This window comes from Mobula birostris, chromosome 22 (genome assembly GCF_030028105.1).
Source record: "Mobula birostris isolate sMobBir1 chromosome 22, sMobBir1.hap1, whole genome shotgun sequence".
NCBI classification, from domain to species: Eukaryota; Metazoa; Chordata; class Chondrichthyes; order Myliobatiformes; family Myliobatidae; genus Mobula; species Mobula birostris.
The window spans coordinates 11,726,181-11,742,278 of NC_092391.1; the positions used below are offsets into that span (position 1 = coordinate 11,726,181).

At 44.0% G+C, this 16,098-nt stretch overlaps 2 protein-coding genes across 7 annotated transcripts in view; one reads left to right on the forward strand and one right to left on the reverse strand.

Annotated features, from left to right (window-relative positions):
* The window catches only part of ralgps1 (Ral GEF with PH domain and SH3 binding motif 1), a 761,372-nt gene that overhangs the window by 357,305 nt on the left and 387,969 nt on the right, over positions 1–16,098 (forward strand). The window lies entirely within an intron of this gene.
* Positions 1–16,098, reverse strand: part of angptl2b (angiopoietin-like 2b) — a 56,210-nt gene that overhangs the window by 5,704 nt on the left and 34,408 nt on the right. Inside the window, exons 3-4 of the mRNA XM_072240005.1 lie at positions 5,762–5,955; positions 1,401–1,671 (exon numbers count right to left, since the gene is read on the reverse strand). Coding sequence (XP_072096106.1) covers positions 1,401–1,671; positions 5,762–5,955 — 465 coding nt within the window. The remainder of the gene's footprint in view (positions 1–1,400; positions 1,672–5,761; positions 5,956–16,098) is intronic.

Below are 16,098 nucleotides of genomic sequence, written 5' to 3' on the forward strand. Positions count from 1 at the left end.
AAGGACAAAAGTTTAGGGGTAACATGAGGGGGAACTTCTTTACTCAGAGAGTGGTAGCTGTGTGGAATGAGCTTCCAGCAGAAGTGGTTGAGGCAGGTATGATGTTGTCGTTTAGAGTTAAGTTGGATAGATATATGGACAGGAAAGGAATGGAGGGTTATGGGCTGAGTGCAGGTTGGTAGGACTAGGTGAGAGTAAGAGTTCGGCACGGACTAGAAGGGCCGAGATGGCCTGTTTCCCTGCTGTAATTGTTATATGGTTATGTGGTTATTTATGCTGGGACTAAATTGGGGATTGCTGGGCAGTGCAGCTCATAGGGCCAGAAGGGCCTGTTCCATACTGTATCCCAATAAGTAAATAAATAATGGATTTCAGAGTTGGCATGAATTTTGGACTGTGAAGGTAGCAAACTTTAATGATGGTGAGAAGGTGGAAGCAGTGTTGGTTCAAGGAGATCCAGTGGTCCAATTTCCATCCACCATTATAATGTCCTAGATGGTATCGAAAGTGAGAGGGATTAAGTGAAATTGTTGGCTTTTAGAACTTGAGTACCATGCATAAAGTGCTCTAGATATAAAATCCCTGCAGATGTCATAGCACTGCAAAGTTTGGGTTAAATCAAACCCAAGCTACTATGAGCAGCTTGGGCTCAGAATGTGAAAGATGCATTGGGCTTGGTGGGAATGTTGAACAGATTTACAAAAGTGATATCTGGATATCCAGGAGGTCGTTACCAGGAGCGATTCCACAAGATAGACTCTGGACCACCTACTCTGGAGGTGGAAGGGTGAATTGGCTGAGATTTTTCATATGATGGGTATCCCACTGGTTGGACTGTGGACAGAGTCTGCAGATTAGAGCCAGACCTCTCAGCGGTGAAAATTGGAAACACTTCTGTATATATAATGATGCCCAAAGTTTAGAACTTTCTCCTGCTAGTGACAGTTAGCACCAGATCAGTTTTAGAATGAGAATGAGGATTTTGTTATTCAAAGGTATATGAGGTTAGGTCGTAGAGTTGTAGAGAACTGCAGCACAGAAACAGGCCATTCGGCCCATCCAGGCCACGACAAACTGTTATTCTGCCTCGTCTCGTCAACCATAATTGCCCATACCCCTCCCGTCCATGTACATCTCTAAATTTCTCTTAAATGTTGAAATCACACTCGGATCCACATCTACTGCCAGATTGATCCACATTCGCACCACCCTCTAAGTAAAGAAGTTCCCCCTTAGATCTTTCACCTTTCACCTTTTAACTATGACCTATGGTCTTAGTTGAGTGGTGCTGGGCGTAATTTCTGTGCCAGTCTCCCAGACAGGGTCTCACCCTTCTGAACTAGGGGAGAGAACCAAGTTACCGCAGTGACTTCTGGCCACGGCTATGGCTGTGCCTTTACCTGTGTAGGCATCGCGGTCCCGGTCCAGTGTAGTGAACTGTTTTCCATTGTGCCAGGTGAAGGAATCTCCAGCGTTGCCATGGTAACGGCCCACCCGAAGCTTGTAGTTGTCAGACTCTGGCTCCAGCCTAAAGCTGGCGTATTCTGCAAATACCTTGCGGCCTTGCCAGTCCTCCATGGTGATAAGCAGCTTGTAATTTCCTTGGTTTGTTAGCCAGTAGATGTTTTCCAGACCCAGCCAGTACTCGCCATCGATGTTTCCAAACCCTTGCTGTGATAAAGCATTGGAAAGACATGAAACTCATATAACACAAGTTCAACTTGCTACTAGATGCTTATGAATAATTTTCCCTTGGGGAAGGCTGAAAACAAATAACAGAAGACAAACCTTATATACCCCATTGCAAGAATCAGCCACTTAATAAGATACCAGACCCAACTGCCTTAAAGTAATTTCAGTTACATTCCAATGAGCTTTCTTTGTTCTATTGAGACTACATCACACTATGTTTTACAACCCTGTATCACCTGTAGGATTCTGGCAGGGAGTTAACATTCTTATATGAGATTATATGAGGAAGAATTTGTTTAGCCAGAGAGTGGTGAACCTATGGAATTTGTTGCCACAGGTGGCTGTGGAGGTCAAGTCATTGTGTATATTTAAGGCAGAGGTTGATAGTTTCTTGATTGGTCGGGGCATGAAGAGATACGGGGAGAAGGCAGGAGACCAGGGCAGAGAGGGAAAATGGATCAGTCATGATGAAATGGTGGAGCAGACTCGATGGGCCAAATGGCCTAATTTTGTTCCTATATCTTATGGTCTTAGATACGCCTACTCTCTCTTATTTGAATAGAGTCAGGACAATTGCTCACTAACTCTTTCCTCTCTCTGCTCATTTATTGTACGACCTTTTTATATGTTATGAATACGTCACAAGAAAAATTAACGAAATCTTTGAGGATGAGTACATTTAGTTTAACAACATCTGTGTTGTGTTTGGTGTGGTAAATGCAAACAGGCTTTTCCTACTGGGGTTGAGTGAGACTAGGAAGTGGATGCCATAGGTTAACAGGGAGGGTAAAATACCTAAAGGGAATGCGAGGTGGAACCTCTTCACTCAGAGGTTGATGTGAGTGTGGAACGAGCTGCCAGTAGAATTGGCGGATGCAGGTTTGATTTCAAGGTTTAAGAGAAACTTGGAGAAGTACATGGATAGGAAGGGTATGGTCCAAGTGTGGATCGATGTTTCTAGGCAGAATAACAGTTCGACAAGGTCTAGAGGGGCCAGAAGGTTTGCTTCAGTGCTGTAGTGTCCTATAAGTCTATCGTAAAGCGATGTTGGATTTACAAAATTTGTTTTGAATAAGCAGAGTTGTGTAGAATATTGTTCAAAATTAACCATTTCCAGATTCTGGGGATCACCAACAAGGTCAGCATTTCTTGCCTAGTCCTCATGGCCCTTGAAGTTACTGCTGAATCCCTCTGAAACCACTGCAGTCCTCCTGGTGAATGACCTTACAATGCCAATAGGGAAAGTCTATAACACCATACCAGATAAGAGCTGACTTAGCCACTCGGCCCATTGAGTCTGCTATCCCATTCCATCGTGGCTGGAATATTAACCCTCTCAACCCCATTCTCCTGCCTTCTGTCCGTAACCTCTGACACCCTTACTAGTCAAGAACCTATCAAACTCCAGTGAATACAGACCCAAAGCCATCAAATGTTAACCCTTTCATTTCCAGAGTCATTCTTGTGAACCTCCTCTGGACCCTCTCCAACGCCAGCACATCCTTTCTTAGATAAGGGCCCAAACTGTTCACAATACTACAAGTGTGGTCTGACCAATGTGTCATAAAGCTTCAGCATTATATCTTCACTTTTATATTCTAGTGCTCTCAAAATGAATACTGACATTGTGTTTGCCTTCCTCATCACCAACTGAACCAGCAACTGGGACTCAACCAGTCTGTGCAATGTATTTCCGAGTCAGATTGGTATGGGAATTGGAGGGGAGCTTGGGACCAGCCCCACCTGGTCAAGAGAGAAGCTGGGGCAGGTAAAAAGACCAACTAGTGAGAACCTATTCACACGATTTGATCAGGTCTTTTCTGTGGATAATGGAGAAATTAAAACAGATTTATTCAGGAGGTGGTTGGTAAGCTTCAGCGCACAGAGAGTGGCCACAATGGCTCATGGTGGCACAATGGTTGCCATTGAGAAGGAAGTACAGGATCCTTAAGTCCCACACCAGGTTCAGGAACGGTTATTACCCTACAACCATCTGGCTCCTCAACCAGCAAGGATAACTTCACCCATCTCGACACTGAACTGATCTCTGAACACTACCTGTGAGCCCATTTTCAAGGACTCTGAAACTCGTGTTAGAAACATAGAAAATAGGTGCAGGAGTAGGCCATTCGGCCCTTCGAGCCTGCACTGCCATTTATTATGATCATGGCTGATCATCCAACTCAGAACCCTGCACCAGCCTTCCCTCCATACCCTCTGATCCCCCTAGCCACAAGGGCCATATCTAACTCCCTCTTAAATATAGCCAATGAACTGGCCTCAACTGCTTCCTGTGGCAGAGAATTCCACAGATTCACCACTCTCTGTGTGAAGAAGTTTTTCCTAATCTCGGTCCTAAAAGGCTTCCCCTCTATCCTCAAACTGTGACCCCTCGTTCTGGACTTCCCCAACATCGGGAATAATCTTCCTGCACCTAGCCTGTCCAATCCCTTTAGGATTTTATACGTTTCAATCAGATCCCCCCTCAATCTTCTAAATTCCAACGAGTACAAGCCTAGTTCATCCAGTCTTTCTTCATATGAAAGTCCTGCCATCCCAGGAATCAATCTGGTGAACCTTCTTTGTTCTCAGTATTAATTATATACTATTATTTTTCGTATTTGCACAGTTGTCTCCTTTTACACAATTCATTGTTTGGTACTTGGTGAGTAGTTTTTCATTGATTCTATTGTATTTCTCGGTTCTACTGTGAACACCCACTAGAAAATAAATTTTGGGGTTGTATATATTGACATTATGTACTCTAATAATAAATTTACTTTGAACTTTGATACCTCAAGTCAGTTGTGGTGTTTGCAGTGTGGCCCTTGGGCTGGGAATAGGGGAGATCCTTCAATAATTTGTGTGAGCAGTGCATTGATCTTGGTGGGACTGTTGACCAGATGGACCGCAATGATATCTGGATTCCAGAATGTAGTTACCAGGAGTGATTCCACAAATTGGATGTATGTGCTCTGGAAGTTAAAGGGTGAATTGTAGGCTTGTGAGCCAAGTGCCATGGCATTTTTCCACTGTGCATGAAGCAAAAAATTCATTCCTTTAATTTAAGTCCTTGCCGAATAGGAAACACAATGAATAATGGTGTGATAAGAACTTGTATCATTTGGACTGCGGTCAGAGAGAAATCTGCAGGCTTGACTCCATTCTAAGATTGTGCAGACCTCTCAAATGATCCTAAAGTGCGTTGGTTCATTGCTGATCTGACCTTTGGCTTCAAGCCTTATCTCCTGTTTGGTATTTGTAACCGTTATATAGAAACACAGAATACAGCAGGAAACCATCCCATCCCATTATTCCCAAACCAACTTTTATAGAGCTCCATGATAAATTCCTTTTTATGTCATAATACCAAAACCTCCCTGTCTCTCAGCCTTGGATACTTGGCCTTTCTACACCCTCTGTAGATTACAAATCCTTCTATTGAGCAACAGCACTTGCTACAGCAACGATTTTGTACGTTTCCACTGGTGCCCCGTAGAGTACGGCACCTTGACTGATGAAACCCCAACTGGTTAGTCTACCCATTGGATTAGGGTACTACTGTTTCTTTCTTTCTGTAGAATGAAGATGGTTTTTATTTAGAGATGCGGGACGATAACAGGCTCTACTGGCCCAATGAACCTGCACTGCCCAATTTCACCCGTATGACCAATTAACTCACTAACCCGTACATCCCTGGGAAGTAGGAGGAAGCTGGACGAAACCCATGCAGCCGTGAGCAGATCATACAAGCTCCTTACAGGCAGCAGTGGGAATTGAACCCAGACTGATGGTAATATAACAACAATGTGCTAACTAAGATATCAACCTTGAACCTTGAACAGGTGAGAGTTGTACATCAGGATAACTGATTTCCATAACTATGGAGTTTTTTTGCAGCTCATATTGGGACCATTGTCATATTTCTGCTCCCCGAGCGCATCCTCTCACCCTACCTCATCCCGTTGTATAAACCCTTCCACCTATTTCTTGCCCCTCAAGATGAACAGTCTCTCCTCGATCTTTTACCCAAGGCAGCAGTACGGTGGCGCGATACAAGCTGGCTTACCTTGTAGGTCTCCCAGTTGCGGAAGAAGTTGACCGAGCCATCTAAGCGCCTTTGAATGACGGTCCAGCCGCCGGGGTCGTGGGCTTGGTCACACCAGACCTGCATGAGGCGGTTTTTGTTCTCGGGTTTCAGCAAGTATATTCCACTGGTTTTGCTGCCAGCCTCTGCTGCATCCATACAGTCCTTCCACGGTCCTGGAGAACAAGGATCACAAGGCACACATTAAATTTTTACAGAGATAATAGAGCATTTGCCACTTGCCAGTGCACTCCGTACTCGCAGTGCCCAATAGGAGCAGACTTAGGCCATTCAGCCCATTAAATCTTCTATATTGTTGGATCGTGGCTGATTCATTATCCCTCAGCCCCATTCTCCTGCCTTCCTCCCATATTCTCTGATACCCTTTACTAATCATGAACCTGTCAACCTCTGCTTTAACTATGGACCACAAGGAGCCTTGAGATACGTTTGCTTACAGGTAGCCGCAAAGCAAGAAACCTGAAAGAACCCAATTAAAGAAACAAAAAAAAAATAAAAGACCAACACCCAATGCGCAAGAGAGAGAAAAAAATACTAATCATGTAAACTATTTAAGTGAACAACAATATTCCAAACCAAATTGAGTCATTCTCCTGCCTTCTCCCGGTAACCCTTACTCAGGGTTGTATATTGCATACATACTTCGATAATAAATGTACTTTGAATGTTTGAATCAAGAAGCTATCAACCTCCACATTAAATACACCCATTGACTTGGCCTCCACAGCTGTCTGTGGTAATGAATTCCACAGATTCACCACTCTCTGGCTAAAGAAATTCCTCAACATCGTTGCTGTAATTTCCTACAGTCCCATATTAATTATGTTCTCCTAATGGTCACTTTGCCAATTTGATCACACACAGATTACAACCCTTGTTGAGAATATATTCTGATGATTCTCCTGTAGCCAGAGCAGTCTGACACATGGTGTAGATAGGGTACAGCACAGCAGTAGGCCCTTTGGTCCAACTCATCAATACTGACCAAATTGTCTGCCTGAGCTTGGCCCTTTTACCCCAATTCCTTCCTATCCATTTACTGATCTAAATGTCTTTTAAACATTGTAATTGCACCAGTCTCTACCATACGTCTTCTGGTAGCCCGTTCCATATACACACCACCTCCGTGTGGGATAAAAACCTTGCCTCTCAGGTCCCATTTAAATTTTTCCCTTCTCACAATGTCCTCTAGTTTCAGAGACACAAGAAATTCTGCAGGTATTGGAACACGCACGCATAATGCTGGTGGGAACTCAACTAGTCAGGAAACATCTCTATGGAAGGAAATGAACAGTTTATGATTCAGGCCGAGACCCTTCATCAGGATTGGACTTCATCAAGAAGTCCATTTATTCCTCTCCATAGATCACTTCATCGCCCCCACCCAACTTTCCCCTTGAACAGATTTTACCTATTACATGTCAGCTTGTACTCCTTCCCGACCCCCACCTTCTTATTCTGGCCTTCCTTTCTCATTCTAATAAGAATATATGATATAGGAGCAGAATTAGGCCACTTGACCCATCGAGTCTACCCTGCCATTTCAGCATGGCTGATCCAATTTTCCTCTCAGCCTCAATCTCCTGCCTTTTCCCTCTATCTCTTCCTGCCCTGACCAATCAAGAATCTATCAACTTCTGCCTTAAATATATATATTAGGACTTGGCCTCCACAGCTGTCTGTGCAAAGAATTCCACAGATTCACCACTCTCTGACTGAAGAAATTCCTCTTCATCTCCGTTCTAAAAGGACACCCCACTATTCTGAGACTCTGTCTTCTGGTCTTAGACACTCCCATCACAGGAAACATTCTCTCCACATCCACTCTATCAAGGCCTTTCACCATTCAATAGGTTTCAATTAGGTCACCCCGCATTCTTCTGAATTCTAGTGAATACAGGTCCAGAGCCCTGAAAAACACTCTTTATATGACAAACCATTCAATCTTGGAATCATTTATGAGAACCTCCTTTGAACCCTCTCCAGTTTCAGCACATCCTTTCTTAGATAATGGGCCCAGAACTGCCCACAATACTACAGATGAGGCCTCACCAGTGCTTTATAAAGTATCAACATTGCATCCCTGCTTTTATATTCTGGTCCTCTTGAATTGAATGTGAACATTGCATTTGCCTTTCTCACCACAGATTCAACCTGCAAATTAACCTTTAGGGAAACTTGCACAGGAACTTCCAAGCCCCTTTGCACACCAGTTTTTAGTATTTCCTCTCCATTTAGAAAATAGTCAACCCTTTCATTTCTGTAGCCTTTCTACTTCCTCAAACCTACCTGCCCCTCCACCTATCTTTGTATCATCTGCAACCTTTGCAACAAAGCCATCAATTCCATCATCCAAATCATCAACATATAATGTAAAAAGAATTGGTCCCAACACAGACCCCTGTGGAATACCACTAGTCGCTGGCAGCCAACCAGAAAAGGCTCCCTTTACTCCCAGTCTTTGCCTCCTGCCAATCAGTTACTGTTTTATCCATGCTAGAATCTTTCCTGTAATACCATGGACTTGTTAAGCAGCCTCATGTGTGGCAGCTTGTCAAAGGCCTTCTGAAAATCCAAATGCACAACATCAACTAATTCTCCTTTGTCTATTTTGCTTGTTATTTCTTCAAAGAATTCCATCGGGTTTGTCAGGCAAGATTTTCCCTTGCTGACTGCTGTCCAAGTACCCGAGTTCTCATTCTTCATAACGAACACCTACATCTTCCCAACCACAGAGGTAGACTATCTGATCTATAGTTTCCTTTCTTCTGCCTGTCTCCCTTCTTGAAGAGTGGAGTGATATTTGCAATTTTCCAGTCTTCCAGAATCTAGTGATTCTTGAAAGATCATGACTGGTGCCTCCACAATCTCCTCAGCCACCTCTTTCAGAACCCTAAGGTGCATTGTACATCATCTGGTCCAGGTGACTTATTTACCTTCAGACCTTTCAGTTTCCCAAGAACCTTCTCTCTAGTTATGGTAACTTCACACACTTCATGACTGCTGATACCTGGAACTTCCACCATACTGCTAGTATCTTCCACAGTGAAGACTGACGCAAAATACTTATTCCGTTTGTCGCCATTTCATTGTCCCCCATTACTACCTCTCCAGCATCATTTTCTAGTGGTCCGGTATCTACTCTCACCTCTCTTTTATACTTTATGTATCTGAAGAAATTTTTGGTATTCTCTTTAATATTATTGGCTAACTTACTTTTGTATTCCATCTTTACCTTAATGATTTTCAGTTGCCTTCTGTTGATTTTTAAAATCTTTCCAATCCTCTAAGTTCCCACTAATTTTGCTCTGGTCACTTTCCTCAGTCACTTACACTCCAGGGGAAAAAGACCCAGCCTGTCCAGTCACTCCTTATAACTCACATCCTCCAGTCCAGGTAGTAGCTTTGTGAATGTTGCGTTGGGTGATTCAAATCTTACTTTGCCAGTAGAACTTATCTGTGTTGCTTAGTGAACTGAGTTACAGGGAAGGAGCTTCACTCGGAATTCAGGGGGATCATGCCAGTGAGTTAGCCCCAGTTCCCCTTTCTATAACTCCTCCCTCTTGGTAGCAGGCTCACAAATCAAGATTTTCTTTCCTGAATAGTCTAAGTCAAGAGATCCAAATTTAGCAGTGCGCAGTTGTACTGCTAGCTCTCCTGCAACGCAGACCGAGGCAGTTCCAGTATCACAGTAATTCATTCATGGTCACTTGTTCCAGCCCACAGCCTTGCAGTAGGGAAACTGTCTTTCTGTGGCCAAGCACAGTAGCAGGAACGTTGCTCACTGACCTCAACTGTTGAATAGATTCAAATGTTTTTGGGCTCCATTCCTGATTCTTGGCATCCAGACAGCTCTTGCACCCTTGATTAAAAGTATCAGGCATTAAGCTTCATGGAGGCAGTTAATATATAGTTAATAAGTTTGCAGGGCACCAGAGTTCATGAGATGTTCATTCATTGTTGTGAACTTCCATCCTCTGTCTGTCTCTCTTTCTCTCTGACTGTCTCTTTATGTCTGTTTCTGTCTTTGTCTCTGTCTCTCTCTCTCTCTCTCTGTCTGCCAGTCTACCTGCCTGCCTTTCACTCTCTGTTTCGGTACATCTGTGTCTCCCTCTCTCTCTCTCTGTCTTTATGTATGTCTCTGTTTCTGTCTGTTTCTTTCTCTCTCAGACTCCATTAGTCTCAGTCTCTCTCTCTCTCTCTCTCTCCCCCCCCCCCCCAACACACATCAAAGTTGCTGGTGAACGCAGCAGGACAGGCAGCATCTCTAGGAAGAGGTACAGTCGACGTTTCGGGCTGAGACCCTTCGTCAGGACTAACTGAAGGAAGAGCTAGTAAGAGATTTGAAAGGGGGAGGGGGAGATCCAAAATGATAGGAGAAGACAGGAGGGGGAGGGATGGAGCCAAGAGCTGGACAGGTGATTGGCAAAAGGGATATGAGAGGATCATGGGACAGGAGGCCCAGGCAGAAGGAAAAGGGGGAAGGGGGAAAACCCAGAGGATGGGCAAGGGGTATAGTCAGAGGGAGAAAAAGGAGAGAGAGAGAGAGAAAGAATGTGTGTATAAAAATAAATAATGGATGGGGTACGAGGGGGAGGTGGGGCATTAGCGGAAGTTAGAGAAGTCGATGTTCATGCCATCAGGTTGGAGGCTACCCAGACGGAATATAAGGTCCCTCTCTCTGCTTGTCTTGCTCTCTATGCCTGTGTGTTTCTATCTCTGTATGTCTCTGTTTCTGTCTGTCTCTGTCTCTCTCAGACTCTGTCAGTCTGTCTTTGTCTGCCTCTGTCAGCCTCTCTCACTTCCTCTCTCTTTCTCGCTCTCTGTATCTATGTGTCTCTCTCAGTCTTTGTCAGTCTATCTGTCATGGTCTGCTTGCCTCTGTCTCTCACTCATCTCTTCTCCCCATCACCGAATGTCGGCCGGTATGTCCTCGGTGGAAAGTGTGGGTTTCAAATCCTGTTGAAACCACGCTGGCCCTGGCGAGATAAGTCGAGTCGAAGGCTGGATGTGCCACATGGGCAGCTTTGCATTAGTCCCCTGGGGCTGCTTGAAATTGCTCCCACTTTCTGGTAGACAGAGTGGCTTTCAGTTCAAAGTACTGTACTAAGTTTTCACCTGCAGAACTTCTATTTTGTAGAAAAAGTATTCTCTTGCCAGTTAAACCTACATGATTCAACACTCATAAATCTAATGAGGCTGAGCAGCCAGGCTCACTGTGGGGAAATGGGAAGACGGGCAGATATTCTGGGACCATTTTAACCAGGGAGCATAGACTTCCATGAGATCAAATCGCTGAAGGGTGACTGTTGGGAAAACGAATTTCCATCAGACCATAATCTATTGGAGCAGAATTTGACCACCGAGTCTGCTCCTCCATTCAGACAGGGTGTTTTCCTTCCTCAACCCCATTCTGCTACCTGCACCCGATAACCCTCAACACCCCCTCTACCCCCCACCCCACTAATCGAAAGCCTATCAGTCTCTGCCTTAGCAGACATCCCACCTCTCCCGGAAGTTCCGGGAGTCTCCCGCATATTAATAGTGGCTCCCTGATGCCCGCAAATTATATACAATATCACAGAAATCAATTTTTTTGAGAGCGAGCGAGAGAAAAGCAAGAGAGAGTGCGAGAGTGGCCACGAGAGAGAGTGCGAGCGCGCGAGAGAGAGCGAGAGAGAGGGAGAGAGAGAGCGAGTGAAACAGAAAGCAAGCGAGAGCGCTTGCGAGCGCGCGCCATGGCAGAGTCTTCCAAAAAAAAAAAGTACGTCACCCCAGACTACACTAAAGTGTAGCCCTGCCTAATAGGGGTCAAAATAATGACAGTGTTGCTCGCTGCACTGTTTGCAACAGTGACTTTTCTATTGCCCATGGTGGGTTAAGACTGTAAAAGACATGTTGAGGTGAGTTTAACAGGTGTCATTCATTCATTAGCATAGCTAACGTTATTTAAACTAGCTGACTAGCTGCTAAGGAGCTACTCTATTGCAGACATCCCACCTCTCCCGGAAGTCTCCCGCAAATTGATGGTGCTACCTCCCTGAAATGAGTTTTTGCAGGGTGGGATGTCTGCCTTAAATACACCCTGTCATTTGTCCTCCACAGCTAACCCTGGCAACCAGCTCCACAGATACACCACCCTCGGACTGAAGAGATTAATCTCAGTTTTAAAGAGATGTCCCTTTATTCTGAGGCTGTGCCCTCAAACCCTAGGTTCTCTTACTATTGGAAATATCCTCTCCATGTCTACTCTGTCCAAGCCTTTCAGTATCCAGTAGATTTCAATGGCATCCCCTTCATCCTTCTGAACTCCATCAAGTACAGGGTCAGAGCAATCAAACTCCTCTTTCAATAAGTCTTTCATTCCCGAGGTAATCTTGGTGAACCTCCTCTGGGCCAGCACATCTTTCCTTAGATGCAGAGCCAAACATGGCACATAATGTTCTAAACGCACTCTGACAAATGCACTTATTTTCATTAATTAAAAATTAAACCTAGGAATCATAAGTACAAAAACATCAATAATCCCCCTGGTCTCAGCCCAGTACATGATGGGCTGAGTGGTCTTTCCACCATTGGTAGTATCTATATGAGGTACTGCCTCAAAAAGACAACACCTATCATCAAAGATCCCCACCATGCTATCTCCTCACAGCTCCCAACCAGCAGGAGGTGCAGAAGCCTGAAGTCTGGAGCACCTGGAGGAAATCTACTCAGTCACGGGGAGAAGGTACAAACTCGTTACAGACAGCAGTGGAAATTGAACCCGGGTCGCCGATGCTGTAATAGCGTTACGCTAACCGCTACACTATTGTGTCGTAACTCCTATCTGCGGAATACCATTTATGTCGATGAACACTCAAGAACAGTGGTGAAATGACCTGCAGCACCTTCAAGTATTAATGACATGCAAGGATGCACTAGACTGCCAGTAGCTAAGAAACATGCGCTATTTAGAATAATCCCACACATATTATCATCCTTTGATTCCTCTCCATGTATAACATGCGTTCAAAGCATCTCAGAACAGCAGCTGGAAATATTGCTACTTTTACTGATTTAATCAGGATTGTAATAGCGGGTCTGCTGCAATATAATTCAAGTCAGCTGTCGGTCCCGACTAAATACCAGTGAACAGTTTCCCTAGGAATGCGGCAACAATTTCCTTCCCTAATCTCAGCTCTTACAATAGCACCAGATGGCTTTCAGAATTTTATTTTTTACAAAAGTCTATTCTGGTTTCCAAAAGCAAATGATTGGTGTCTGCTCTTGTCAAGTCCTCATCGCTCCAGTTGTGAGATTCCATAGATCGTGGTCTCAGGGTGCCAGAATCTGCTCCTCTTTACTGCCCAGCTGTTCTGTGGTAAACAGTCACTCTGCCAAACGCTCGGAAATTCTTCTTCGCAGCATAGTTATTTTAAAGTGAAAGATGTTATAGGGGCTTTGAATGAGCAAAATGTTTGATAGGGTGGATGTGGTCAACACAAAATCAAATACAATTACAGAGGCTGGTGAATGCAGCAGGCCAGGCAGCATCCCTAGGAAGAGGTACAGTCGACGTTTCGGGCCGAGACCCTTCGTCAGGACTAACTGAAGGAAGGGCTAGTAAGAGATTTGAAAGTGGGAGGAAATCTCTTACTAGCCCTTCCTTCAGTTAGTCCTGACGAAGGGTCTCGGCCCGAAACGTCGACTGTATCTCTTCCTAGAAATGCTGCCTGGCCTGCTGCGTTCACCAGCAGCTTTGATGTGTGTTGCTTGAATTTCCAGCATCTGCAGAATTCCTCGTGTTTACAATTACAGAGGCTATTTAATTTCCCCTCAGCCATCATTTTAACATTCATTTGTGAATAATGATCTTCACACTGTTCCGCCGCTTAGCCACAAGTCTAAGACCAGAGGGGACAGCTTCAGAGTGTCCTTTTAAGATGGGGATAATTTCTTTAGCCAGAAAGTGGTGGAACCGTGGAATTTATTGCCAAAGTTGGATGTGGAGGCAAAGTCATTGGGTATATACAAGGCAGAGGATGATAGATTCTTGATTAATCAGGGCATGAAGGGATATGGGGAAAAGACAGGAGATTGGGGCAGAGAAGGAAAATGGATCAGCCACGACGAAATGGCGGAGCAGACTCGATGGGCCAAATGGCCTAAATCTGATCCTATAAGTTATGGACTTACGAAATAGTTAATTTCTGAATCATTTCTCAATAAAACCCAAAACAGGATAATCAAGGACACGACCCACCCAGCCAACACACTTTTCATCCCTCTTCCCTCCCGGAGAAGGTTCAGGAGCTTGAAGACTCGTACGGCCAGATTTGGGAACAGCTTCTTTCCAACTGTGATAAGACTGCTGAACGGATCCTGACCCCGATTTGGGCCGTACCCTCCAAATATCCGGACCTGCCTCTCGGGTTTTTTTGCATTACCTTACTTCCCATTTCTCTATTTTCTATTTATGATTTATAATTTAAAATTTTAATATTTACTAATTTTGGCTATTTTTAATATTTTTAATATTTAGTATTTGTACTCCAGGGAGTGGGAAGCGCAGAATCAAATATCGCTGTGATGATTGTACGTTCTAGTACCAATTGTTTGGCGACAATAAAGTTTAAAGTATAAAACAAGTTAGCATTTATAAAATGGCACAAATGAGATGCTGAAGGAAATAAATGTCAAGCAGCACTAGTGGACGGAAATGGAGAGTCGACGTTTTGGTCCAGGTGAAGTTCAAAGTAATTTTATGATCAAAGTAGATATTTGTTACTAATTGCTACCCTGAGATTCACTTTCCTGCAGGCGTTTACGGGGAAAATAAATAAACACAATAGAATTTATATAAAAAACTATGTATAAACAAAGACTGACTGACAATCAGTGTGCAGCCGAAGACCTGTAACTGTATGTAGTGAATAATACAGATGACATAGGCATACTGCAGGCAGCAGACAGATAAATTTCTACATATATCTGCATTTATGTACACATTTGTGGCCACTTTATTAGGTGCATCTGTATACCTCGTTAATTCAAATTTCTAATCAGCCAATCATGTGACCACAACTCAATGTATAACAGCATGCAGACATAGTCAAAAGCAACTCAATGCAGACATAGTCAAAAAATTCATTTGTTGTTAAGATCGAACATCAGAATGGGGAAGAAATGCAATCTGGCAGATTTTGACTGTGGAATGGTTGCTGGTGCCAGATGGGGTGGTTTGAATATCTCAGAAGCTGCTGATTTCCTGGGATTTTCATGCACTATAATCTCTAGACTAGAGTTTACAGAGATTGGTGTGAGAAGCAAAAAGCATCCAGTGAACGGCAGTCCTGTGGGTGAAAAGGACTTGTTAATTAGAGCAGTCAGAGAAGAATGGCTGGACTGGTCGAGCTGACAGGCAGATTACAGTAGCTCAAAGGACAGGCAGCACTGTAGCATAGTGGTTAGCACAACACTTTACAGTACCACAACTCAGGATCAATTCCCACCACTACCTTAAGGACTCTGTACATTCTTCGTGACCATATGTGTTTCCTCTGGGTGGTCTGATTTCCTCCCAGGTCCAAAGACGTACTGGTTGGTAGGTTAATTGTCATAGTAAATTGTCCCGTGATTAGGCTCAGACTAAATGGAAGGAATTGCTGGGCAGCTTGGCTCAAAGGGCTGGAAGGACCTCTTCTGTGCTGTATCTCAATAAATAACTAGATAGCCAGATGTCATAATAGTGGCATGCAGAAGTGCATCTCTGAACACACAACATCTTTTACCTTGAACATCAGAAAATCGGCAGATGCTGGAAATCCAAGCATAACACACACAAAATGCTGGAGGAACTCAGCAGGCCAGGTGGCATCTATAGAAAAGAGAAAATAGTCGATGTTTTGGGCCTGATGAAGGGTCTCAGCCCGAAGCATTAACTATTTACACTTTTCTATAAATGCTGGCTGGCCTGCTGAGTTCCTTCAGCATTTTTTGTGTGTTCCTTGTTTTACCTTGAAGTGGATGGGCTACAGTAGCAGAAGACCAGGTTCTACTCCTGCAGCTAATTAAGTGGCCACTGCGTGCATGTAGTTATCTATTGTTTACACTGAAATATGTATTTGCAAATCCAAGACCAATGTTAAAAGGCATTTAAACCTTTTGACATGAGGGTTTCAGTTGTTCTCAGTACAGTTCTGCACAAATCGGTCTGCCTATCTACTGAAAGTCTGACACCCTCCCCCATGAAAAGCACCAGTCTCCAGCTATTATGCCTCCATGTGCCAGGGTTATTCTTGGCCTGTTTCTAAACT